General features: G+C 57.8%; 1 protein-coding gene across 50 annotated transcripts in view; it reads left to right on the top strand.

Moving 5' to 3' along the window:
* Window positions 1-25,680, top strand: part of PHLDB1 (pleckstrin homology like domain family B member 1) — a 46,411-nt gene that overhangs the window by 4,906 nt on the left and 15,825 nt on the right. For 15 of the 50 annotated variants that reach the window (XM_072729631.1, XM_072729616.1, XM_072729603.1 and 12 more), the window contains exons 2-12: window positions 1,821-1,901; window positions 2,554-2,677; window positions 3,886-4,056; window positions 11,224-11,349; window positions 12,839-14,187; window positions 16,612-16,893; window positions 17,319-17,459; window positions 17,572-17,709; window positions 20,784-20,939; window positions 24,428-24,538; window positions 24,725-24,814. In XM_072729631.1, coding sequence (XP_072585732.1) covers window positions 1,842-1,901; window positions 2,554-2,677; window positions 3,886-4,056; window positions 11,224-11,349; window positions 12,839-14,187; window positions 16,612-16,893; window positions 17,319-17,459; window positions 17,572-17,709; window positions 20,784-20,939; window positions 24,428-24,538; window positions 24,725-24,814 — 2,748 coding nt within the window. In that variant the 5' untranslated portion in view covers window positions 1,821-1,841. Of the gene's footprint in view, window positions 1-1,820; window positions 1,902-2,553; window positions 2,678-3,885; window positions 4,057-11,223; window positions 11,350-12,838; window positions 14,188-16,611; window positions 16,894-17,318; window positions 17,460-17,571; window positions 17,710-20,287; window positions 20,417-20,783; window positions 20,940-24,427; window positions 24,539-24,724; window positions 24,815-25,680 lie in introns of all 50 variants that reach the window. The other 35 variants (XM_072729618.1, XM_072729609.1, XM_025999117.2 and 32 more) reach the window with 3 other exon arrangements.

Below are 25,680 nucleotides of genomic sequence, written 5' to 3'. Positions count from 1 at the left end.
AATTTAAGTAACTTGTCCAAGATCTCACAGCTAATACGTAATAAAGTCAGGGTTAGAATTTAGGGCTCTTGCATCCCGGTCTGAAGGTCTTTCCACTAAACAATGATCCCGCCATTCCTGCACCGTTATTTATTGTTTTATTTTCTTACTCCCGTTTGATGTAAGCTCCCCATTCCTGACCTGCTGTGGCACCTCTCTTCCCTCAGAGAATGCTGAGGGATTTCCCTGAGTGGAAGGAAACAGTGTAGCAGGCTCTCTGACCCTGGAAATTCTTCCCCATGGCCAGATCTCCTGGGGAGATGCCAGGCCAGCTTGGAGCTTGGTGTAGGTTAACGGCCTCTGCCTTCCCTCTTCCCAGGCCGAGTTGGGGTGGGCCCCAGGCTCTATTCCGGTTTCTCTTCCGCCAGCTTGGGTGGACACAGTGACGGACATGATGCCGTCCAGGTCCGGAAAGGGTGGAAGCTGGGAGAGTAAAATTAGTAACTCAATGGCTCAGGCCCTTGGGCCCTACTGCCAGGGTCAGACACTCCTTGGAATGCTGGCTCCTGCCCCCACTTCCTCTCCCAAGTCACCGGGTCCTGGTGGATGCCTGGCAGAGAAAGTGGAGGGAAGCCCTGCCTTCCTGGGTCTCCCTCCTGAGGCCAGCCACACTCTCTTGGCTGTCCCTAGCCCCAATTTTGCAGCAAAAGGGAAGCATCTACCTTAGCAAGATGATCAAGGGATGGGCATGCAGGCACACCTTAGTGCCCAGAGGTCCCTCACATTTCTCAGGTCCCCAAAACTGTGAGCCAGGGACAAAGGGACTGGTAGGGAGAGTTCAAGTTCTGGCTCTGGAATCTACTTTATCCTTGGTTCTAAAGACCTAAGGGGGCGCCTGGGTGGCTCAGTTGGTTAAGTGTCTGCCTTCAGCTCAGGTCATGATCTCAAGGTCCTGGGATCGAGTCCTTCATCACATGGGGCTTTCTGCTCAGTGGGGAGTCTACTTTTCCCTCTCTCCCTGCACCCCCCCCATGTGCACGTGCTCTCTTTGTCTCCATCTCTATCTCAAGTAAATAAAATCTTTAAAAAATAAAGTCCTAAAAAAATAAAAAATAAAGTCCTAAGCTTCCTACAACACCAGATGAGATTAAGAACCCTAGAAAACTGTATTCCTTCTCTTAGTCACCACTGAGGGTTTTTTTTTTTTTTTTGGTTGTTGATTGTCTGGGGTGAGGTGGCTTTCCAGGGAAGAGAGGGTGTAGGAGTTGAGACTATAGAAGGCTAGAATTGTTGAGTTTTTCCTGTTGTGTCTCTTTAAGCAGACACCCTGTTCTGACCCCTGGGGAAAAGAGACAAAAGGAAAGGAGCTGAGGGGAAGGTGTGGGAAGGTGCCAGGAAAGAGACCTACTCAACCCTGCCACTTACCTGGGGGAGCCTCTGGCTGCCTGTGTCCCTGGGGGAGTTCCTTGGACTTGGCTTCCCTCACTGAGGTGGATTTTCTGCACCCTACCTCTGGCTCCAGGTATTTGAGGGTCCTCTGCTGCCAAGGCCTGGCTCCTGGGTGTCAGAGGCAAGAAAGCATAGACATACAGGCCAGGCCTCTAGGCCTCTGTGTGTTTATGGTGGCAAGAGTCAGGACTGGTGTGCTGAGTGTCTGTGCAAGGCTGGAGATGTGGCGCTGCCTTCCCCGGAGAAGCTCCTGAGTTGCCTCACTCTTTCCTCAAGAGCGTGCTGGGAATGAGGATGCCTGGCACTGTCCTCCATCCCTTCACCCTGAGAACCTCCTTTCCCTCTCCTTCCCTGGACTCCCCACTGACACCCGCCTTCTGCTCTGTCCCCAGGAGCTCTGGAGCCCCAGGACCATGGATACTCTTAATAGGAACCAGGTAGGCCCTGGATGCAAGACCCAAGCAATGGTAAAGGTGAGTGGGGTCAAGGCCAAGGGGCAAGCGGGCTTGTTGGAGAGGGTGGGTTTGGCTCCTCCACCTACCTGTGGTCCCAGCCCAGGGATGAGAGCAGCAAGCAGCTCCTCTCGGCCCTTCCCCCAGCCCCAAGCCTATTAAGGCTAAGTCTTTATCTGAATCAGGTTAATTGGTTCACCCAGAATATACCCTTTGGAAGTCAGGAAGCGGTTTATAGATTGACCCTGGGCTGTGTCCCCCTCCTAGATCCATGCCCTGTGACTGAGTCTCACAGAGGCAAGAAGTGGCCAAGTGGATGGCCATGGACAGTCCACAGGGAGGAGTCTGCATTGGCCCTTCCTGTGCAGCAACTCCTTCTCCTACCCAGCACCAGCCTACTCTCCTTACTTTCTGTCTTAATAGACAAAGGGGGCAGTTAAGCCAAGACTCGAGATAAATCCAGTGGGACGAGTTAGTGGCCTAGATTCAGATCTCATTACAATTTAGTGTAATAATGCCCCATGCAAGATTTTGTGCTAAAGCCTTTCCACACTCCCAGAGCCCTCAGAGAGGGCAAGTGCTGGAGAGAGTGTCGGTGTGATTGGGACTCGGGTGCTCAGGTTTGGGCCTAAAGTCTTTGATGATGCTTATCCCCCACCTCCGCTTCCTGCAGAAAGGGCCCTTGGACCTGATCGAGACAGGCAAAGGGCTGAAGGTACAAACGGACAAACCCCATCTGGTGAGCCTGGGCAGTGGGCGGCTGAGCACGGCTATCACCCTTCTGCCTCTGGAGGAAGGTGAGTCTGGAGGCGCGGCCCACCTGCCACCCCTCCATCCTTACAGGCATTCCTGCCCTGGCTTCCAGGCGTGTGTTGGGGCCCTCCTGCCATTTTTTTTTTTTTAATTGAAATGATCACACTTTTGATTCATTTCATTTTATTTTTTTTAAAATTTATTTATCCATGAGAGAGAGAGAGAGAGAGGCAGAGACACAGGTAGAGGGAGAAGCAGGCTCCACGCAGGGAGCCTGACGTGGGACTCGATCCAGGGTCTCCAGGATCATGCCCCTGGCTGAAGGCAGCGCTAAACCGCTGAGCCACCCAGGCTGCTCCCTCCTGCCATTTGTCTGCAACATTTGCCTCCCCCAAATTGCGGGCCCCCAGATTCCACCAGCTTGCTTCCCTTGTCCCCCCTGGACTGCCTGCTGTCTTTGGTAGATAATCTGGCTCCATGACTGGGATTAAAGATCAGTTTAGAGGTGAGGAAGAGAGCACTGAAACAGGAGAGCACATTGCTCTTAGCAACCGGTGTGGCTGAGAAGAAAGGGGCCCCCTTCCAGGGTGATGCCTGGCATGGGAGCAGGTACCTGTGGACAAGGCAGCAGTGGGAGGAAGCACAGACCTCCCAAGATAAGGTCCTGCCACAGCCCCCCTTCCCCGCACAGCTTCTGCCCGCTCTCTTCTCTCCTGGCTGCACTTGTTGCCTGGGTGATTCTACATTCCCCACATTCTCCAAATACCAGTCCCGGGGGCGCTGCCAGGGGGAGCTGTGCAAGCTGCAGCCGGGTGGTGGGGCGAGGCAGCGGAGAGGAGACGGGGTGAGGGAGGGCAGAGGCTGCAGGTGAGAAGCTGAGGGGGGGGGGGGGCGAGAAGAAGGAGAGATGGCAGGTTCAGAGGAGCGGAGAGAGGGAACATGATGGAGGACTTGGGGACGAGGAGTTGGAAGGATTGAAGGGAGGACTGGGACAAGAACTTTCCTCCCGTCTGTGGAGGCTGGGTGCTCTGTGCCCCCTGGGTCCTCCCATCTGTGAGCCAGAGTGTTCGCTGCCTGCCCAGAGCTTCTATCGCTGACCATCTCCACCAGCCTCTGGGGCCCAAAGGGGTGGCCAGTGGCAGGCAGGCAGGATCCTCTGCAAAGTGGGAGGTGGAATTACATTCCCTTTGCCGCCCCCCTGGCCCTGGCCCTGCCTCCTCAACCTCTGACTCAGTTTGCTCTCTGTCTTCAGGGAAGACGGTGATTGGCTCCGCAGCCAGGGACATCTCCCTGCAGGGCCCAGGCTTGGCTCCGGAGCACTGCTACATCGAGAACGTGCGGGGCACCCTCACCCTCTACCCTTGTGGCAATGCCTGCAGTATTGACGGGCTCCCCATCCGGCAGCCCACCAGGCTCACTCAGGGTAAGGTTTGCCCTCCGCTTTACAAGCTTTACAAGCCTGTGATGGGGGCAGGGGGAGCCTGCTGTGGTGGTTGCCATGGTAACCGCCTGAGTGGCCATATAGCCTTGGTGGGCTGCTTGGGTGCCTCAACATCATCCCAAACTCCTCTAGCATCCAGATTTGTCTTCAACCTGCTTTTCTTCTGTGGTCACCTCTTCGGGGGTGCGGGTGGGGGGAGAGAGAGAGAGAGGTTCTGATGAGCGCATTCCAAGGGCAGGGGAAGCCGTGCAGTGGTCATTAGTGATGGTTAAGGGAGAGCAATTGGAACAGCAGCGAGGAGAACTGTCATTGTTTCATGAGGCCAAGAAGGAGTGGCTCTGAGAAGACGTAGAGGTGGGAAGGTAGGACTAACCCTAATACCCTCTGATGGGGATGGAGCAAAGGTGAGAGCTGAGGATGCTGCTCACTCCTGTTAAAATACCGTTGACTGTAGCTTTGGGGTTGTGATATGGTTAGCACCCTGTTCCCCAAAGCCACAGGCCATTCTGTTGTGTTAGGCAGTTCTGAAAACTGGGCCCCTAGGTAATATAGTGACCATGACCCAGTGTTATGGGGTCATGGGGTTGGCCTAGGTGTGTTTGCCTCGGGCATTCATTGATCCCGTGAATCATCAGGTTAGGGGACTGAGAAAAGTGACTTGGGGTAGAGGGTAGAGGTGGGGTTGACCTGAGGATAGGAGCCTTGGGCCAAGCCTGGCCCTGAGCAGGAGTAAGGTCCTGCCCTTGTTTTCTGGGGACACTCGCCTCTTACTGGCCGGAAGCTCCTTTGCAGTGGAAATCCCACTCATTCCTTTGTCTCCTCTCCTTCTGTTAACATCCCTGAGGGTCTCTTTAGATGCCACTCCCTTCACAGCTGACCCAGGAGACCCAGCCTTTCCCTCCTCCTTTCCTCCTGCCTTGGGGACTGAGGAGGACACTTGGCTTCAGAGAGGCAGGTCCACCAGCAGCAGTAGGCAGGCCCTTGGCTCTCCAGGGCTTGGAGTTCTCTGACTCCAGATGAGATGATGGGAGGCACTCTTGTAAGTTGGAGCTTTGGCTGTGATGCCATCTGGTTCCTGATGGTCCCGTTCGATCTCAAAGAGAACATCTTTCCCAAGATTTGGGTGTGTGGAAGAGAGATCGTAAAGCAGTAAGGAGAAGGGCGGGCAGAGTTCAAAGAAGGCTAGAGAAAGAGCCCAGCCCTTACTCCCCCAGCCCCAGATCCCTCGCATTCATGAGCAAGAACCTGTGTGTGGTGAGCAGGGTGGGGGAAGGGATGCTCTGTAAGACACTTCTAGCTCAAGTCTTCCCAGAGCATCATTTAGCTCCCTGAGAAGAGGGAGGGCCTAGGTCAAGATGGAATTCTTAGGCATTTCCTGTGGCCCCAGTGACCCCTAACTCTTCCCTAGCCAAGAGCCCACCCTGCCAAGTATGTACCCTCCCACTCTCTTCTGACCCCAAACCCCCTTCCCTTTTGCTCCCTCCCACTCCCATAGCCTTCTAGTCTGGGCTTGCCTGTCTCAGAAGCTTGGCAGCCTGGGGAGGGGTAGGCAGAGGCACAAAGGAACGGGTGTTCTCCCTAACACTCCCCCTCCCCTGGGCTCCGGGAGCTGAGGCTTTCCTTGTCTCATCTCTGGAGCAAGGCACCAAGCCCAGCCCTGCCTGGCCCCACTCCGGACATTCTTGGGAGTACGTTTCCCTGGAAACTGGGTGGCTCGGGGGTGCATGTGCTATCTCTGTGTGTCTATGTAACTGGAGTGTGTTTATATATCTCCGGATGTGTTTGTGACTCTGAGCTTGTGTCTCTCTCTGTTTGTGTCTTTCCTTGTGTTTATGGATCAGCGTGTTCACATGGGGGACGGGGTGAACTCAGGACTGATGGTATCAAAGGGTCCACGTGTGCACTCCTAGGTGTATTTGAGAAGTCACTGGCCAAGGGCCTATCTGTGAGCATACATACAGGGGGATCATTTCCCCTGTCTTGTTCCCCAGATCCAGCCTTAGAGGGGGATCCTCCTCTTTGAAAAACAGAGGGCCACCCTACAAATAACAAGGAGCCCGGTCTGTCTGGGCTAGGCCTTACATAGATGCATCATTCTGGGCACTGTGCCCAGCCATAGCCAACTTGGAGAGGCACACGTCATGATGAGTAGAGATGGCAGTGACAGGCTCTTCCAGCAGGACTATGCCTGGGCCGGGGTTGGGGGAAGGGGCAGCAGAACGCAGATGCCAGCCCTTTGCTAAAGCTGTGGACACGGCAGCGTGAGGTGATGGAGCCAGGGATGAGCCTGATTCCACCTCCATATGGGTGTTCTGGCATAGCTCACGTTGCCCTCTTCTCTAAGGAGCAAGAGGTGGAGCTGGGAATGTGACCAAGGAAACAAGGAATCTCAGTTGGGTCTAGGCTGCCCCACCCCGGGACCACAGCGCCAGACCACATGAAAGCTTCGGGAGGGGACTAACCAGGGAAGGACCCAGAAAGCCACACAGCTTAGGGCCCGGGCTGTCTAGACAGTAGGTCCCCATCCATTTCCAGCATTCGCTGCCAGCCCTGTCTCCACGTCTCCTTCACTCCCTTCACTCATTGGGGCTTGTGTGAAGGCCAGAAGGTGGGGGGCTCCCTGGCATGTGGCTGGGGAGCTGGCATTCCTGGGTAATCCAACTGTCTGGATCCAGGACACTGAGCCTCTTCCTCTCTTATCCAGTTATCAGTTATTCCTTCTGTAAAATGGGAGTGAAGCTTCCAACTGTCCTCTGTTAGAGAGATCACAGGAAGGAGAGGGAAAAAAACAAAGGCTCCTAGCTGCTCCCTTCTCTGGGCCTGTGTCCTGCCCTATTTCTCTCTGGCGGGCATCCTCCGTGTCTGTCTGGGTCTGTCCAGCTGGCCGTCACAGTTTCCAGACTGATGAATCATTCTTCCTGAGATTTTTCTTTCTTTTTTTTTTTATTTTAAAACCTCCCCCTATTTTGCATTTGACCCTATACGGTTCTTCCATTTCCCTTCAGAAGGGGAGTGAGATGCACATGTGCATGTATGTGTGTGAGCGTGTGTGGAGTATCGCAGTTTGGGTAGGTGTTTAGCAAGGGTGGAGAAATAATTTATTTCTCTAAGGAGACAGGCTTTTGATTTCAGAGTCTTTCTGGGGACTGAGTGAAAAGATGTCTGTGCCTGAATGAGTGTGTAACTAAGAGGGGTGCTGTGTGGGTGAGAATCAGTATGTGTGAGAGAGGGTATGTTCACCTGGAGTGTTTATGTGACTCGGTGTCACAGCCAAGGTGGTGTCTGTGTGACTGGGGCAGATGTTGGTGTGTATCTGAGAAAGTGGGTAAGGCGTGTGATCTCGGAGCCTATAGAATATCTGAGAGAACACAGTGTGGCCCTTTAAGTTCTGGGGAGGTCCCTGGAACAAGAGGAACTGTGTGGGGCCCAGGCTAGGTGGTAGGTACTTACCTGGCCCAGAAGCTCGGCCAGCCCCTGGGGGCTCTGGAGACAGGTGGCACTGTGTTTTCCAGATGGGAAGGTGCCTCACTGGGGTTGTGGGACAGCTCTTTGCTGAGACTGGCACAACTGGTGGTGGTTGTTGGGAGGAGGTGGGGTTGGCTTCCAGAGCCCCAGGGAAGTGGGCTGGCTTGGAAGGGGCAATGCCTCAGTCCAGGCTGAGTTGTGGGGTGAGCTGAACTGAGCTGCTGGGAGTGTGGGAAGCAGGGGCAGAGGAGGAGGTGTTTGGGATGGAGATGGGAGCTGGGCTCAGTGATGCTGACACTGCACAGAGCACTGCCTTGGCCTGAACTCCCAGCCCAGGAGTGAGTGACCTTGTCACGATGGCTCTGGGAGGGCTGTTGCTGGACCTAGTGACCTAGCTGCAACCCGGGGAGCCTTGGAATGTCAGAGCTTAACCTCTGCTGTCATTGAGGACAACCTCCTCATTCTGGAGATAAGGGATCTGAGGCCAGAGGGTGTGATGGCCCGAGGTGAACAGGCAGCCGGTCCAGGTCCAGGGCCCCGATCCCGGGAGGGCTCAGCGAGACCCTGCTGCTCCTGGCTCCTGCCTCCCGACCTGCGCCCTGCGGCCTCCGCTTACCTCTGACCTTTCCTTCCCTCATCTCCCCAACCTTGCCTCCCCGGCCCCACTTCTGCTCCGGCCGCCCCCGAGCCCGCCGCCCGCATCCTCCCGCCCCGCCCTCTCCATCCCGCTCCCCTCTCCTCTCCTCCATCACTTCCTCTTCCCCTCCTCCTCTCCTTTGTCCCTCCCTCCCTGGCTCCCTTCCCCCCGCCGGTGGCCGGCCCGCCCCTCCCCGGGCCCTGGCGGCTGCTGGCTGCCTGGCGGCGAGTGCTCCGAGCCCGGGGCCGCGGCGCGGGAGGTCGGCGGCCCCTCGCGGGCCGGGCCGGGGCGGGGAGCGGGGGCGCGGGGCGCGGGGCGCGGGGGGCGGGCGGGCCGAGCTAGGGGGCCGGCGCTGCGGAGGTCCGGCTGGGCGGTGAGTCGTCTGCCCGGGGCAGCGGGCGCCGAGGGGCCGGCCCGGGCGGGGGGGCGGGAGTGCGGGGGAGGCTGGGAGGGGCCCTCCGGGGGCTCGGGGGCTCGGGGCGCCGGGAGACTCGGTGGGCCGCGTGTCCTGCACATTTGTGAGTGGGAGGTCTGGGCTGCGGCCACTCGCGGCCGGCCGGGGCCACCGCATCCTGCCGGGCGCTCGGAAGTCCCCTCGGTGGGCCCGCCTCCGGAAGGGGTTGGGGTCCTGATGAGGGTGGGGAGGCCGGGCTCGGTGCTGAGGGGGGTCTCTGGCGGCAGGGCGGGGACCCTCCCTCCCATCTTGCCCGCACCGCAGCCTCCCCTTGGCCAGTGCATTCTGTTTGTGTGGCCAGCCGAGCGGTGACAGTCGCTCCGTGAGGGCGTGAGCAGGTATGGCTGTGTGTGCTTCTGGGAGCGGCTGTGTGTGAGCTTGGAGGAGAGTGTGGGGTGCGTGTGCGTGTGGTGTTTCCCCTGTGTCTCTCACACATAGGATCCACCCTCTCCTTTGCCCCGTGTGTGTGTGTTTTTCCCTCCAGATGTGCAGCTTCTCCACCCACCTGCACACACACAGCTGGGCCCTGTGCCCCTCTGGGGAGGGGGTGGGGCACCGACCACAACTGTCCGGATGAGAAGAGGTTCTTGGGTGTCCCGAGTGGCCTGACCTTTGGAGGTGCGGGGCAGGAGTGGACAGAGAGGAGGTTTCCTCCCAGAAATGGGCTAGCCAGGCTCCTGGGGCTGTAGGAGCGGGAGTTGGGGCAACGCCTGGGGCCCCTGAGTGCAAATAGAAAGTTAATTTGGGCAGGACTGAGCTGTTCTTCCTCCTGTTGCCCTCCTGCCCGCTCTATTAATACAGATCCAGCTCTGCTGCCTGGCATCACCTATTTATAGCCCAGAGGCAGCAAGGCCACACCCCCTCTGTGGAGGAGGCTGGGGGCAGGGAACTCCCAGCAGGAGAAGCCAGGGCCAAGGGTCCCTGGGTGCCCACAGCCTCCTTGGGTGGGCCTGGCACGATGGGCTGGAATCCACTCAGATTCCCCACCTCTGTCGTCCCAGACCGGGTGGTGTGATCAGGCTCCGGTCCTCCCCCCACTCCACCCCACCCTACCCCCATCAATCTAGGATTGAGTGGGTCTGTCTAGACCCTGCGAACTCATCATTAATTAGCTTGTTAAAGGGCTGTAAGGAGGGGGAGGGGCCAGCAGGGCTCTTTCTGAAACAGCTGTGGTTGTAATTAGATGGAAGTGTGGTTGGCTATTACCCGGTTATGATTACTCTGGTATCAGCTCCTCTGATTGGAGGCTTGGCGGGGAAGGCTTCCCTTTCTCCTAACCACCCATCAGTCTTCAGAATTGTTGGTGCCCGCCTGCTTCGGAGGATCTCTGGGTGTGCCAGAGAAATGGGTAGCTTTGTCCACTATGGTTATTTGCTGTGGGCTTCTCAGCCCGCTGGCCCCTTCCCCACCTGCCACTGCAGTGCGTAAGGTCCCAGCAACAGGCTCCTGGGCTGCTCAGTGGGGGGCCCTCCCACGGTATCCACGTGGCCTGGATGCCCCTTGCCCTTGTGGCTTGCCTGAGCTGAACTGTCTCAGCGTCCAGGAATGTAGACTTCCCTGCCAGTCTTAGCTCAGACTGGTATGGAGCTTGGGGATGCCAAGTGGCACCAGATTGGGTAGATAGGCTGGGGCAGGGGTGTGGACAAATTGGGAGGGTGGTTATAGAGAGCACCAGGGCTCTGGCTTCTCCCAACATAGCATCTTTTGCAGGATTCCCGTAGTGTGGCCAGGAGGAGGAGTGCTGCTAGCCAGGTGCAGGCGCCTGTGGGCACACCTGCAGCTGTGCAGACTTTTGGTGCCTCTGGCTATATTTCTGGCTCCCACATACTCTCCCCTCTGTGTAGTCACACTTACTGGGCAGGACTGGGCTTGTGTTTGCTGCCTGGGAATGTGCTTGGCTGAGGCTGGGCCCATTGGCCCTAGGCTTGGCTAGATTCCAGGGAAGACCAAGGAGCAAGATGTCAGACCAGAGGGTATGTTGTCAGAGAGAAAGAGGGTGGTGGTTCTCCCTAAGCCACGTGATGATAAGGAGTCGGAGCCAGGAAGCAAATTCTGGTTCCTCCGGGGGCATCTAACTGATTAATGGCTTTCCCCTGTCCCCTTTCTCAGAGCTATTTTCATCCTGGAAGTTGTTGCATCTCAAACTGACTTTTCCACCCAAAGGGCAGATAGATGGATCACTGGTACAGGTCGGGAGGACATAGGTTCTTTGAAGAAACTCTGTTCTCAGGACACCTTCACATACATTATCTTATTAACTCTGTAAGATCTGTAATATCGTTCTCATTTTTCTACTGCAAGAACTGGACTCAGAGGTCAAGTGACTTCACCTGAAGATCTCACCACTAGTAACAAGAGTTAGGACTAAGATTCAGATCTTGGGACTCAAAAACCTGTGCTCTTTCTACTCTGCCCTGTGCTTTGGAGCCCTGCTGGTGCCTGTCTCAAGCACAGGCAGGGTTAGGCATTGTCTATGTAGACACTGAGTGCAGGTGGGGAAGGCTTTTTGGAACTTGGAGTGAACCTGTTAATACTTCAGGGTGAGGGCTGCCTCAGCCCTATCGGCCCTTCTCAGCATTTGCTCTCTCTGTAGGCTGTATGGTGTGCCTGGGTCAGTCCACCTTCCTCCGTTTTAACCACCCAGCTGAAGCCAAGTGGATGAAGAGCATGATTCCAGCAGGGGGCCGGGCCCCAGGGCCCCCCTACAGTCCTGGTTCAGGTAGAGATGCCCAGTTGGGGCAGGGGATTGGGTTGGTGGTACTCCTGGACAGTCCTCCTCCTCACCCATTCCAGCCACGCTCACGGTGTCAGGGCAGGACAATGTCCATGATCTGGGCTTGCTGCCACCTGCCATGGGCCACTGGTGGAGAATGCCAGGCAGTCTGGCTACTGGGAGAGATCCAAGAAGTGCTGCTTGGCTGGAATAGAGGAATCATGTGCCCAAGGGACAGAGAGCTGTGCCAGCCCCACTGCCCTGGAAGATGCCACCTCAGTGTCTGGGACCCTAACCCTCTTGTGTCACCACCAGCAAACATCACCCTTGACGGTGGCCTTAGAGGGCAGAAGGAAGCATTAAGTCTAACCACTGCAAGTGCTGATGGGTCCCACCTGCTGGTGATTGGGTCCTCAGGCCCTCCCCCTCCCTGAGACTATGCCAGCCGATTACTCAGTGGAGCAGCTGCAGTTTGTATGTGAATTATTGATCCCCAGAAGATAGTTGGTGATTGTTCTAGGGAACCAGCACAGTCCCCCTCAACCCAGCTGCCTAGGGGGTGGGGTAGGGTGTAGACCAGGAGGCTGCCAGTGAACCTCCCAGCTGAGACTCTGTATGGGCATTCAGATGATTGTGCGATGACAGGTGTCTGTGTGGTACGGGGGCAGGTGGACGTGGATGTCAGGTGAGCTCCTCAGATGCCTGGGTTCCTGGTCTGCTTCCTGACTGACTTTACCCTGCTCTCACCCTCGCCTCGTCATGCCACTCCCTTAGCTGTTGGGGCAGTGGTTCCTGGGACGTCTGGTTGGTCAACAAGGCCTGGGGCAGGGCATGGGCAGGCTCTTGCTGGCGTGGCCTAATGGGCTAATAATTGGAGGCACCGAGTGGCACCGCGTTGCTGGGCAGCCTGGCTTCCTGCAGCTACCCATCAGTTCCGGGCCCTCCCTGCCTCTCACTGCAGAGTGGCACAATACCTGCCTCTTGCCCATCGCTGGAGGTTACGTTTGTGTTTTCCTCTGGGTCTGCTTTGCTGTGCTGGGAGGCCCTGATGTCCTATTAGGACCCACCCCCTAGCCCCTGAACTTCTGGCCAGCTCCACAGCAGCATGCTCCACTCTGGCTCCTTCACAGAATGCCCGCTTGCCCTTCCTAAAGGAGAGGTATAGGACATTGGGGAAACCAAGGCGGGAGGAACCTAATCTTGGGGTGAGCTCCCAGCCACTAGGCCTAGAAGTGCCTGGCATTGTTACCAACCCTGTCCTCAGTCAGAAAATGTTAGAGCCAGAAGAGCAGAACCCACCCCCTTCCATTTACAGAAAGGACAACCAAGGACAAGTGATTTAAGGTTGCCTGGCAGGCTGGTGGCAGAGCCAGCACTGGAACCCAGATCTCCCAGCCTCCGCCTGGAGAAGGCCAGAGAGCACTTTCATTCTCGTGCACACACAGCTCCCCAAGTCGAAGACCAGGGCCTGAGGCATCTTTGTGTTTCCCACCAGCAGAATCAGAAAGCCTGGTGAACGGGAACCACACCCCACAGCCTGCCACCCGGGGACCCTCCGCTTGTGCCAGCCACAGCTCCCTGGTGAGCTCTATTGAGAAGGACCTGCAGGAAATCATGGACTCACTGGTGCTAGAGGAGCCTGGGGCGGCAGGCAAGAAGCCTGCTGCGACTTCCCCACTGTCGCCGATGGCTAACGGTGGGCGCTACTTGCTGTCCCCGCCGACCAGCCCTGGTGCCATGTCCGTGGGCTCCAGCTATGAGAACACCTCTCCAGCCTTCTCTCCACTCTCCTCACCAGCCAGCAGTGGAAGCTGCGCCAGCCACTCACCCAGCGGGCAGGAGCCAGCACCTTCCATGCCCCCGCTGGTCCCTGCCCGTTCCTCCAGCTACCATCTGGCTCTGCAGCCCCCACAGCCCCGACCGAGTGGTGCCCGCCCCTCTGAGAGCCCCCGGTTGGGCAGGAAAGGGGGTCACGAGAGGCCTCCCAGTCCTGGCCTCCGAGGTCTGCTGACAGACAGCCCTGCAGCCACGGTCTTGGCCGAGGCCCGCAGAGCCACTGAGAGCCCCCGGCTGGGTGGACAGCTGCCCGTGGTGGCCATCAGCCTGAGTGAGTACCCGGCTTCCGGTGCCCGAAGCCAACCCACCAGCATTCCTGGCAGCCCCAAGTTCCAGCCTCCAGTCCCCGCTCCCCGAAACAAGATTGGCACCCTCCAGGACCGTCCTCCCAGCCCTTTCCGTGAGCTACCCAGCACCGAGCGGGTGCTGACGACCAGCCCCTCACGCCAGCTGGTGGGCCGGACATTTTCAGATGGGTCAGTTGCCCGCACTCTGCAGCCCCCCGAGAGCCCCCGCCTGGGCCGGCGGGGCCTGGACAGTATGCGGGAATTGCCCCCATTGAGCCCATCACTGTCCCGACGGGCACTGTCCCCGATGCCCACCAGGACTACTCCAGATCCCAAGCTAACCAGAGAAGTGGCTGAGAGTCCCCGGCCCCGGCGCTGGGCAGCCCACGGGGCATCACCAGAGGACTTCTCACTGACCCTGGGGGCGCGGGGCCGTAGGACTCGGAGTCCCTCACCCACACTTGGGGAGTCCCTGGCGCCCCGCAAGGGCAGCTTCAGTGGCAGGCTGAGCCCGGCCTACAGTCTGGGCTCTCTGACAGGGGCTTCGCCCCGCCAGAGCCCCCGCGCCCAGAGGAAGCTGTCCAGTGGGGACCTGCGGGTGCCTGTCACTCGGGAGCGGAAAAATAGCATTACGGAGATCAGTGACAATGAGGACGACCTCCTGGAGTACCACCGGCGGCAGCGCCAAGAACGGCTCTGGGAGCAGGAGATGGAGAGGCTGGTGAGCGGATGCCAGGGAGGCTGCCACCATCCCCAGCGGGGTCCCTGCCAGGGCGTGGGCAGGCCAGCTGGCAGAGTGACAGGGGCCCTTGGAAGGCTGGGCTTCTCAAGCTTGTCTACTTCCAGGATGCACCTTAGCCATATCAGTGGTCTGGTGCCCTGAGGAACTTTGAAGTCTCTAAGGCTTTATTTTAGATGCATATTAATTTTGCTTTCATTCTATAGCACAGCATTTGCTTTAACGTAAAAGTTAAATTTTGCATTATTTACCCAAATATAGCAAAGCTATAGGAAGTCGCACCAAGTTTCTGGTGAGGCCTTGTGCCTCTCGGTTTGAGAAGCATGTCCTAATGATGAGAGGGCTGAGGGCCCAGAGAGGAGATTGGGCGTGTCCAAGGTCACACAGCAAGTTCCGGCAGAGCTGGAATGGGAATCCAAGTCCGTCTTTCCAAACCTTGTTTTTTAGGAAAGGTCTTTCTTTCTTGCTTTCTTTTTGGTCTTTTCCATATGGGTGGGAGCTGCTCACCCTGTCCCAGGTGGGATCATCTGGGAATGTGGGTGGCAGGGAAGAGAAAGAGAACAAGATGGGCAGCCCCTGGCCTGACCCGGGGCTGGACCATGTGATTATGTGCATTGGCGTGCATGCATGTGGCTGCATTCGGGGGGCCTGGGTGTGGCTCTGGGCAGCTGTCCTGGAGACGGCATCTGAGCTGGGTGGGGGCCAGGATTCCCCGGATAGCGCAGGGAGCTCACAGGGCTCCGGCTGGTGAGCAGACACTCTGAGCACACATATGGGAGGATGGCTTGTGAGCTGAACAGGGTTGCTGGGAGGCCCAGGGACCCTGGGATTGGCTTGAGGAGATCCAGAAATGAGGAGGTTTGTCTGGAGAGCTTTTCAGAAGAGGTTGGGATGGACAGCTTTGGGTGAGGTGAGGGTGCAGGCCAGTGTATTCTTGCGGGTCGGGGAGAGCTGAGGCAGGATGCCTGGTGTTTCCTGTTGCTACATTTTCTCTTCCCTGTTGTTACCTTGGCTAGAGGAGCGAGCTTGGACCACCCTGGGGTCTCATCCTGGAGAGGGAGCAGTGAGTCTGGCAGAGGCAGCGTGATGGGCCCAGCCTCCCTCAACTCCTTTCAGCCTCTGCACCCCCAGGCGTAGGCACACTCACGCCAGCCCTGACCTGCCCCACCTGCCACTTTAAATCTTGAAGGCTGCTTGCCCTGCTCCTCCCACCTTCAGCAGGCTGCTTATCTGGGTCCTGGGGCAGGGGCGGGGGCACTGGCCCAGCCTCCTGAGTGCTGAGACTCTGTTCCTGGTTGGTGTTTTTTTTTTTTTTTTTGGACATGGAACTGAGCAAGCAGCAGGAGGGAAGCTGGGTATGTGTCCCCGGGTGATGGCCAAACTGGGCAGTGAGAGACACCTGAGGTTAATGGTACCCTGCAGAGCGATGGATGGGAGCCTGGGGAGGGGGGCTTCAAGGCTGGAGGGCTATGAATGAGAGAGGGGGACCCAGATCCCAGATCGAGAGCATGATCGTCTTATCCGTCCTCACCTCATGGGCCCCTGAGAGATTTCTGGCTGGAGCTGTTTGTGGGGAGGAAGGTGGATGAAGTGGCTGTCCCTTAGAGTACTCACATGGGCCTGGACACTCCAGGGCGGGCAGCAGCTCACCTGGCTGGAAAGGTGTGGAGGGCTGCCCGAGAGTGACTTTAGAGCCAGGGTGGGCATGGGGAGGACCGTGTCCCAGCTCTGGCTGGCCTGGTGTAGACATGCTGAGCGTAACTTTGCATGAGCCTGAGATCCCCCTCTGCCTGTGGGTCTGTTGGCAGGCCCTGTCTGTGTCCGGGCCCACCTGTCTGTATGCTAGACTGTGTTTATGCTGAGTGTGTGCCAGTGTGTATCCGTGCATGCCAGGGCTGGTGTCTGTGTGTGTACCTGTCTGTTAGCGCAAATGCAGAGCACTTGTGTCGTGTGTGAGGACCGGTGTGTGTGTGTGTGTGTGTGTATGTGTATATGTGCAGGGGGTTGGTGTACCCTTGGTTCTGTAGATCTCTCTGGATCTGCGTCAGCATGAGCATCTGAGAGTTTACCTGTGTCTTGTTGTGGTCTTTACCTGGATCGCCAGTTTGGGTGCCTGTGTGTCCACAAGGAAGGCCCTTCTGCGGCAAAGGGAAAGGAAGCAGGAAGATGGGAGGGGCTCGCCATGTAGGCAGGTGGCACAGTGGCCTGGTTCCTCCTCCCGACTTCTGGGACACCTTCCTTCCCTCTGCCTCCTCAGGCCTCGGGGTTGGGGCTCTCCTGACTTCCTTCTGAGCCCCAGTTACCCTAGTGCCCTAGTTCTTTCTTCTGGCCCCCCGGGCCTGGTTCTAACTCCACCAGGACCCGACCTTCCGCCCCCCTCATGCCCTGCCCTGCCTTCCTCCCCAGGAGCGCCAGCGCCTGGAGACCATCCTGAACCTGTGCGCGGAGTACAGCCGTGCTGATGGGGGCCTTGAGGCAGGGGAGCTGCCCAGCATCGGGGAGGCCGCTGCGGCATTGGCGCTGGCTGGCCGCAGGCCCTCACGAGGCCTTTCTGGGGCCCCTGGAGCCTCTGGGCGGAGCACTGAAGAGCCTGGGGGTGCTACCCCACGCCTGTGGGAGTGTGTGGAGCGCTCAGATGAGGAGAACCTGAAGGAGGAGTGCAGCAGCACAGAGAGCACCCAGCAGGAGGTGGGCTGGAGGGGCACCTGGTGAGAGGGCCTGGGTCTCCCCTGTCTTACCTGCTGGGGGGGCAGAGGCAGAGGAGGCCAGTGTGGTGGAGGCTAGGACCCGGTGAGGGGGAGGTAACCAACCAAAAGGGCAGGCAAGGGAAGAGATTGGGGATAAGAGGTGTAGAAGTGAGAGGAGGAGATGTGGATGCGTTTCCTGGGCTATCGATACGCTTTCGGACCTGCCTTTCTTTGTGGCCTCCTCTAGGCCTGGCGCTCAGTGGCGAACCTCCAGGCCCTTTCGCTGAGCTGGTGTTGCTTCCCTTGCAGGGAGGGAATTTGCCTCCTCCCTCAGTCTAGCCACCAAGTGCCCTGAGGAGTGGGGATGCATTCACTGAGTCTGATCAGGGGAAGGCTTCCCCAGCTGATGGCTACTCTCCCCACCAGCACGAAGATGCCCCTAGCACCAAGCTTCAAGGAGAGGTGCTGGCTCTGGAAGAGGAGCGGGCTCAGGTGCTGGGGCGTGTGGAGCAGCTCAAAGTCCGCGTGAAGGAGCTGGAGCAGCAGCTGCAGGAGTCAGCCCGAGAGGTGAGCCGAGGGCCCTGGCTTCACTCTTCCCCAGGCAGAGCGCAAGCCTCCCGAGGGGCCTCAGTCTGTCCACTGTGACTGGCCTTGATGTGGACCTCGGTGTCGCCCCCAGGCTGAGATGGAACGGGCGTTGCTGCAGGGGGAGAGGGAGGCGGAGCGGGCACTGCTGCAGAAGGAGCAGAAGGCAGTGGACCAGCTGCAGGAGAAGTTAGTGACCTTGGAGACTGGCATCCAGAAGGAGAGGGACAAGGTAACCCACAGCTGGCCTGGCCGGCGCTGGCTGCCTGTGGCCTGTGAGAGGAGAGATCCCTCCTCTAGGCCTCTTACCCCTTAGCTCGCTAGCCATCCTGCAGACCTGGTGGTCTCTGTGTCCCCCAGGGGCAGGGGGCTCTGTCCTCTGTGTTGGGTACAAGCTTGAAGGGCAATGTCAGGCGCGGGCCTGGAGTCTGGGATGTCCTCTGTCTGGGTCTCTGTGCTATCTCTGGGTGCCTGCCATTCCCCATCCTTCATGGCCCTTCTAGGAAGTGCCAGAGCCTCTCCTTGGGCATTGAGCACAGCCTGAGTGACTGGTGTTGGGAAGTGATTCGGGTTTGGGTCCCTCCATCTAGAGAACGTTGCCCTCCAGCATGCCTCGTGTGCTCAGGATGTGATCTTGGGGAGATGGCCCTCAGGTCTCTGCTTCCCCTGAGCCTTTCAGGATCTGCAGCCTCCCATCCCAGGTGGTCCCAGCTCCTGCCCCCACCCCTTTCAGATTTCGTGCCAGCCTGCAGGGGTCGCTCCGTCCACAGGGGCCGTGCCAGCCAGGTCCAGGTGCCCAACAGCGTGCCAAAAGCTCTGAAGTGTGGAGCGGGGCCATCTCTTTCTGGACTTGACAGTATTTTTCCAAGAATTAATTTTCCTTCTGAATTTGTTGAGAGTGTCTTCCTCCTGTCCCAATTTTGAAACTCTTAAAATTCTTTGACACCCCCCACCCTTTTTTTTTTTTTTTGGAGCTTTGGCTCTGGCCCCCAAAACCACACTCCCGAATTCTGTGCCAAATTAACTCCACGCTTCCCAACCAGGCCTGCACTAACGCCCCCTCTAATCACTGTCCTGGGCTCTCCGCATGCCCCTAACTGCCAGTGCCACCCAGGCAGGGCTGAGCCACGCCTGCTTTTGCACTAACTCAGGGGGTGCTCCACCCCTCTAATTCTGCCTCCTTCCTTTCTTGGCGTGGGGCTCCAGGGTTTTGATCAGAAAGGAACGGGCAGGGGGCACAGATCAACTTTACTCAATGGTGCGTTGGCAGGAAGGGTAAAGGTTGGGGGAAATGCTTTGCTGAGGAGCTTCTCGGCCTGAAGAGCATCCCCTATTTGGAAAAGCCTGGGGCGCTGCCTCCATAGCCTGTTGGTCATTTCCCCGCACAGCAGGGAGAGGCAGCAAGCCATCCGCTGGCCTTCTCTCTCCCTTCTGGAGCCGAGAGGTCAGGAGGTGCTGCTGTGGAGGCATGGCCCGTGGAGGGCTTGGACAGGTTCTCTCTGCCACACGGTGGCTGCCCTCTTTGCTTCCCCCCTGGGGCTCCCCAAATTCAGATACCCCAGCCAGAGGATGGAAATGAGCAGGCCTGTCCTCTTCTCCCACCCCGAGCCATCGAGAACCTAGGGTGTTGTAAAGGCTGAGTCCAAGGAGGGGGATGTTCCTGGACCACAGGAACTGGCCTGGTTGGGTCCTTCTCTCTTGGGATGGGAGGCGAGGGGGGGTCAGGGAGGCAGGGTAGGATTTGGCATAGGGACTTACTTCAAGTAGGCTCAGCATTTCAGAAGGAAGCTGCCCAACCTCACTGCCTGGCATCGCCTAGAGGCCAGGACTTGGCCTTCTCTTTGGGCTCAGTTATTTGAGGTGCTGGTGGGGTGGGGGAGGGAGGTGGTGGCCATGGGGAAGATTCACTCGGCTTTCCTCCGCAGCCCATGGCCCCACTCTGATTTTGGAATCAGTAATCATAGTTTCTCCTCTGCCTGTCCTTTGGAGGGGTGACTCACCAGCTCCTCCCCTCATCCCCCTTCCCGCCCTCAGAGGTGTCATCTCGCCCCAGACAGAGCTATCCACCTCCTCTCTGTACCCACTCCTGGGGCTCCTATTGCCATGGCAACGGCCGAACTAATTGCAACCCTCATCCTGCTGAAGTTCAGCCTACAGCGCCAGCACCCCACCTCCACCCTGGGCAGGAGGGAGGGAGGCCCAGGGAGTTGGGCTGGGGTCCCCTCCGCTGCCCTGCCCTGCCGTAGCTGTAACATCTCCAGCTTTGAGTCACGCAGCCCCTGGACTTGACCTTCATCAGCTCTTCTTCCCTTTGCCCCAGGGTTAAATTTTGGTCTCTAGGCAGCAGAAGAGGTGGGAGTAACGGGAGCCTCTGCTCTGCGTTTGCAATGGGGAACCAGCTTTGGCCTTGACTGCTTTGCGGGAGAAAACAGAGGGCTTTTCTTAGGAACTCCCCGAATGTTTCTAGTCCAGGGGACTCCAGAGAGACCAAAATTTCTGCCCCGAGAGCCACACCTCTGCCCGCCTCACACCGCCCCCTGCACCTGCGAGTGTCGAGTGTCCTGTCTGCGCCGCAGCTCCTCACCTCTTCCCCGTGATCTCCCCCTCTCTCCTCTCTCGCTTAGCTTCCTCTGTGACTCCTCAGCTTTGGCTTCTCCGCCCACCCCCCCTGTGCTCCCCAGCTCTCTCTCTCCCACCCTGGCCGCCTCCCCCCGCCCCCCACGGCCTCCGCAGTGCCCCGGGCCGGAGTTGAGGAGTGTGTGTTCTGTTTCTCCCCTGTGCCCGCCCTCCCCCCCCCTCCCGCCGACCAGGAGAGGGCGGAGCTGGCCGCGGGACGGAGGCACCTGGAGGCCCGCCAGGCGCTCTACGCCGAGCTCCAGACGCAGCTCGATAACTGCCCCGAGTCAGTGCGGGAACAGTTACAGGAGCAGCTGAGAAGGGTCAGTTTCACCAGCCCCCCTTCCCTGGCCCCCGAGGGCCACCCACCCAGAAGAGAGGAGAGCAGTGGGACGGGACCACCCCGGGCCCTGCAGTACCTGCCGGACCCGGACACCAGGGTCGGTGCTGTGGCTTGGAGGGGACAGGGAAGGATGGTGGGGGGAGTGATTTTCTCCTTTCTGCTACTCCAGGCCGTGATGCCCGTGCAAGGGGCAAAGCCAAGCAGAGGCAAGGGGGTTGGGTGGGGCAGGTCCCTTCCCCAATTTCCCTGGGGCCGGCCCTCGGAACTCCTGCCTCTGTGGCCTGGCCTTTCAGGCCCAGAGGGGCACCCCGAACACCACCCGACCCCCTTTGTCGCTGTCGTTCAAGGAGGCCGAGGCCCTGGAGACGGAGACAAAGCTGTTTGAGGACTTGGAGTTCCAGCAACTGGAGCGGGAGAGCCGCGTGGAGGAGGAGCGGGAGCTGGCGGGCCAGGGGCTGCTCCGGAGCCAGGCTGAGCTGCTCCGCAGCATCACCAAGAGGAAGGTGTGTCTCACCCTGGCGTCCCCTTGCCGGGTTCCGGGGTGAGGGGTTCCTCAGGGCCAAGAGGGTGGTTGGAGGCCAATGAATTGCATCCCAGCTAGGTTTGGCTCCCAACTGATGACCCCATAAAAGCTAACTTTACCTTTCTGAGCCTCAGTTTCCTTATCTGCAAAACGAGAACAGTCTGTCGAGAGAATGAAGCAAGATGGTACATGTGAGGACAGCTTGGGCTCTGATTGTAGGGAGCGCTGGGCAGAAAGGAGCTGTTAGCACGGGCTCCAGTGGAGCCTGGACTGGGCTCACATTTGGAGCTGGCCCTGGCTGGGCAGAGAAATGGAAGGTGGAGATGGGGGAGGAGGAAGCTGGGGGAGAGGCCTGCTGCTGCCCTTGTAGAGCTCTCTGGCTGGTGGACGTGCTAGGAAACACGTAAGGTCCTGAGATCTGGATATTTGAGCCAACCAGGGGTCCTGGAAAGGGCATCCCCTGGGTTCCAGGGGTAGCTCAGCCCTACCTCCTGAGCCATAAAACAAGGTGTATTGATCGAATCCTCACCGGTCCTGGAGCTCAGATGCTGTGATCTTCTGCTCCTGATCTCAGCCCGACCAGGACAGGGTGTTGGGGCAGGGATATGTGTGTGTGTGTGTGTGTGTGTGTGTGTGTGTGTGTGTGTGTGTGTGGATGGGGAGTAAATCTGGGGAGGAGGGGGAGAATGAGGAGGATGGTCCAGGCAGCTCACATGCTGGTGAGTGAGACTGGCATGTCCGTTCACACACACACGGGTACGTGCGCAGTTTGCCTGGTAGAGTGACTGGGTGGGAGGTGAGGGCAGTGAGATCAGCAGAGGGGCATCAAATAGGGGTGACTGGGGTCTAGGCTGAGGCTGGTGGTATGTGGGGAGCTCCTCGACCTCCCCCTGTGTCTGGATCCCTTGCTTTTGCCTTGCAAATGCATCCGCTTGCCTTTGCTTTGCAAATGCATCCAGAGGATGAGAGACAGACCGAAGGAAGGAGCAAGCTGCTATTTCCCTGGCACGTGTGTTCGTGTGTGCCAGGAGGCTTTCTTGGGTTGTCTTTTGCCAACCTTAACGAGGGTCTCACAGGCCAGTTCTCTTATCCTCACTTTATATAGACAGGAAAATGAGGTCTCAGAGAAGCCGCACATCTGCCCCAAACCTCTTAGCTTACAAGCTTCAGAGTCAGAATTGGACCCCAGGCCTGCCTGGCTCCAAAGTATCTGTTCCTTACACTGTACTTCATGGGGCACTGGCACTCCTGCAGCTTCCTCCTCTTCCCTTTGGAGAGAATGCATCAGGGAACCCTTGATCAGCTAATCCCATCCCTTTGAGGTCCTGGTGGGTGTAAGCTCCAGGGAGTTTGGGAGGGGTCAGTGGTATTGCACTCCTGTTCTCTCCTCCCAACGCTCACCCTGGCTTCTAGGAACCCAGCTCAGTCCCCAGGACCCCGGGAGTCACATTCTTCCCCTTCTCATGAGCCTTGCTCAGCCTCCCTTCCATCGGCTCCCAGTATCCCACCTATCACAGGCTCTATCTGCCCTGGTGCCCGGTGCTCCCCTGTTGCCTCCACTGTGATTCAGAGTGCTTCAGAGTACTGCCTTTGGAGTCCCAACAGATTGGGTTCATTTATTTATTTATTTATTTATTTATTTATTTATTTATTTATTTATTTATTTATTTATTTATTTTTTATGATAGTCACACAGAGAGAGAGAGAGAGAGAGAGAGGCAGAGACATAGGCAGAGGGAGAAGCAGGCTCCATGCACCGGGAGCCCGACGTGGGATTTGATCCTGGGTCTCCAGGATCGCGCCCTGGGCCAAAGGCAGGCGCTAAACCGCTGCGCTACCCAGGGATCCCCAGATTGGGTTCTAATCCCAACTCTAGCACTTACTAGCTTCTAAGTGTCAGTGTTTTTGTTTGTTTGTTTGTTTTTTAAGATTTTGTTTATTTATTTGAGAGAGAGTGTGTGTGTGCAAGTGCCTTCAAGTGGGGGGAGGGGCAAAGAGACAGGGAGAAGCAGACTACCAGCTGAGCAGGGAGCCCCACAGGGTGGGCAGAGGGGGACTTGATTACAGGCAGGACCCAGAGATCACGACCTGAACCGAAGTCAGATGCTTAACCAACTGAGCCACCCAGCTTGCCCCTTTGTCAGTGTTCTTGTAAAATGGGCATAAAGGCACCTACCTCAAAAGAGGATTAAATGAGATAACATGCAAAGCATTTAATGGAGTTTCTGGGACAGTTTCTTAATAAATAGCAGATCTTGCTATTTATTTAGCAGAGTTTACTCCTTGGGCTGACCCCACATTCTGGACAGCTCCCTTCTTTCCTCCCTCCTCACTCACATATTTCTCTTAAAGGTGGTGGTTTAAGGCCACTTCTTTCAGGAAGCCCTCCTGGGATTAACCCAGCCCATTTTCCCCAACCCCCCCCAACCCCCCCCCCCCCCCAGTCCTTCTTTCTCACAAGCCCTACTGGGGTTATGGAGATAGAAAAGACACTGACCCTGATCTTGGATCTGACAGCCTGGGTGGGGTGATGATCGAGATTCATGGTCAGAAGTACCAGTAATATGAGGCAGATGTGCTACAGAATAATTGAGCACAGAGGAAGGAGCAGAGAAATTGGTGATTGAGGAAGATGTTGGAGAAAAGGTAGTGCTCCATCTGATCTTGGAGGATAAGGAGCTCCTTTCCGGGTAGTGGAAAGACAGGGCCAGCTCTCCTGGACTAAGGGGGCAGTGTTAGGCCTGAGAGCATGCAGGTTGCAGCTTAGTGTACCCCACGGCCAGGCTGGGGGCACCTGGGGGGCTTGGGAGGTGGAAGAGTGTAGGCCCAGTTCCAGGAGCCCTCAAATGCTGGCTTAGGAGTCTGTGCTCTGGCCTGTGAGTAGTGAGTCACTCAAAGGGTTTGAGAAGAGGAGTGATTTAACCTCACTGTGGATTTTTAAAAAATTATTCAAATTATATGTGTGTGTGTGTGTGTGTGTGTGTGTGTATTTTTTCGAATCCATATATGTATGTGGGTTAGAAAATTCAGGTAAGCAAACAAAAACAAAACTCCAAGGCCATTTTAAGAAGGTGTTTGTTGCGGTGCATCAGAAAGTCAAGAGTCGGCAGCAGGAGGCTGATGAAAGGTACAGGCTAGAAGGCAGCAGGAAGGCGCCCCCTGGACTTGGGGGTGGCAGTGGGGGTGGGGCAGGCGGAGAACTCTTCAGTGTGTCCGAGGTTCTAGACTTGTTGACAGTGGGGAGGGGACATCTGGGGCCTCGGGTTCTGGCTGGTGTGCCTGTTGGCTTCGGAGTCACTGGTACAGGGAGGGCCGAGGGCAGGAGCTGACCATAGTTGCCTGTTTTCCTGGAGTGAGTTGAAGCCAAGCAGAAGAGCTGGTTGATTCCCTTCACCCAAGCTAAGGGTCTCACTGCGGGCTCAGCCCTGTGGTCTCCCAGGCCTGACGGACCATCCCCCTCCCCTCCAGGAGCGCCTGGCAGTCCTGGACAGTCAGGCGGGGCAGATCCGGGCCCAGGCCGTGCAGGAGTCCGAGCGCCTAGCGAGGGACAAGAATGCTTCCCTGCAGCTGCTGCAGAAGGTAGGCCCCAGTCCCAGTGGGCTGGGGGGCTCAGGGTTGGGGCAGGATGGGGAAGCGGGAGACAGTGCAGAGAGGCTCGGGCGGGGTGGGGGTGCGCTTTCCCGGCCACACAGGACCCCCTTCACTTGGTCATCTCCTATGCCATTGCCCCCACTCTGTTCTGACCCGGCCACTTGTGGCTTGCAGGAGAAGGAGAGACTGACTATGTTGGAGGGAAGATACCACTCACTCACAGGAGGCAGGCCCTTCCCGAAGACCACGTCCACCCTCAAAGAGGTAACGTGTGGGGCTCAGCCCTACTTCAACCCAGTGGGTCTCTCGGGAGGCTCTGGAGCAGCATGGGGCACCTGCAGCGCAGTAGCTGAGGTGGAGGATGGGGACGTTTTCCTGAGCTGGAGTGGCTCTGACTTCTGGGATTTGACCTTCTGTGGCTACTAGCTGCTGCTTTTCACTTGCCTTTCTGGCTCCCAGGAGCTTACAGATCTTGCCATTTTGAGTGATTAAATCCACCTGGGGGATTCAGGCGGCATGAGTGGGGAGGATGGGCAGCTCGGAGGTTTGGAGAGGGCCAGGGCTGGGCAGACTCCCCTCGAGGGGGAGCACAGGAAACTCAGGGTCCTGAGCTCGGAGCTCCTTGGGCTTCAGTCTGGAGCTAGGCTCTTGGCTGAGAGGTGGGCGCTGACATCCCTTAAGCGTCTTTCTGGAGTCTTTGCATGCGTGGGGTATAAGGTCCAACCAGGACGTGTCCTGCTTCCCGAGCTCTTTCCCTTCCTCCCTGCCTCACTGCACAAGCAACTGAGGCCTGGGGTGGGGTGGTTGGGCTGCGAGAGGGGTGAGGCCCTTCACCCTGTACCCTCTCTGTAGGCTGAACTGCTCATCTCCGAGTCCTCAGAGGTGGGGCTGGGGTCGGCGACTCTGGTCCCTTTCCCAGGGTCTTCTCAGCCCGGGGCCTTCTCTGTCCCCCTAACCCAACCTGCTTCCACTCAGCTCTGCCCCAAAGCACAAGAGGTAATCCCAGCCGACTGCCCGCCCTGCTGTGCCCACTGCCTGTCTGCTTGCTTGCTGAGCCTCTGCCTACAGCTTCTCCCATGGGCCCAGCTGCAGGGTGTGTGGGCCGTAACCCCTTGGCCAGAGTTTGTGAG

This window comes from Vulpes vulpes, chromosome 12 (assembly GCF_048418805.1).
Source record: "Vulpes vulpes isolate BD-2025 chromosome 12, VulVul3, whole genome shotgun sequence".
Taxonomy (NCBI): Eukaryota; Metazoa; Chordata; class Mammalia; order Carnivora; family Canidae; genus Vulpes; species Vulpes vulpes.
The sequence above is the reverse complement of the archived record's forward strand: the minus strand, read 5'-3'. Positions and strand labels throughout refer to the sequence as shown.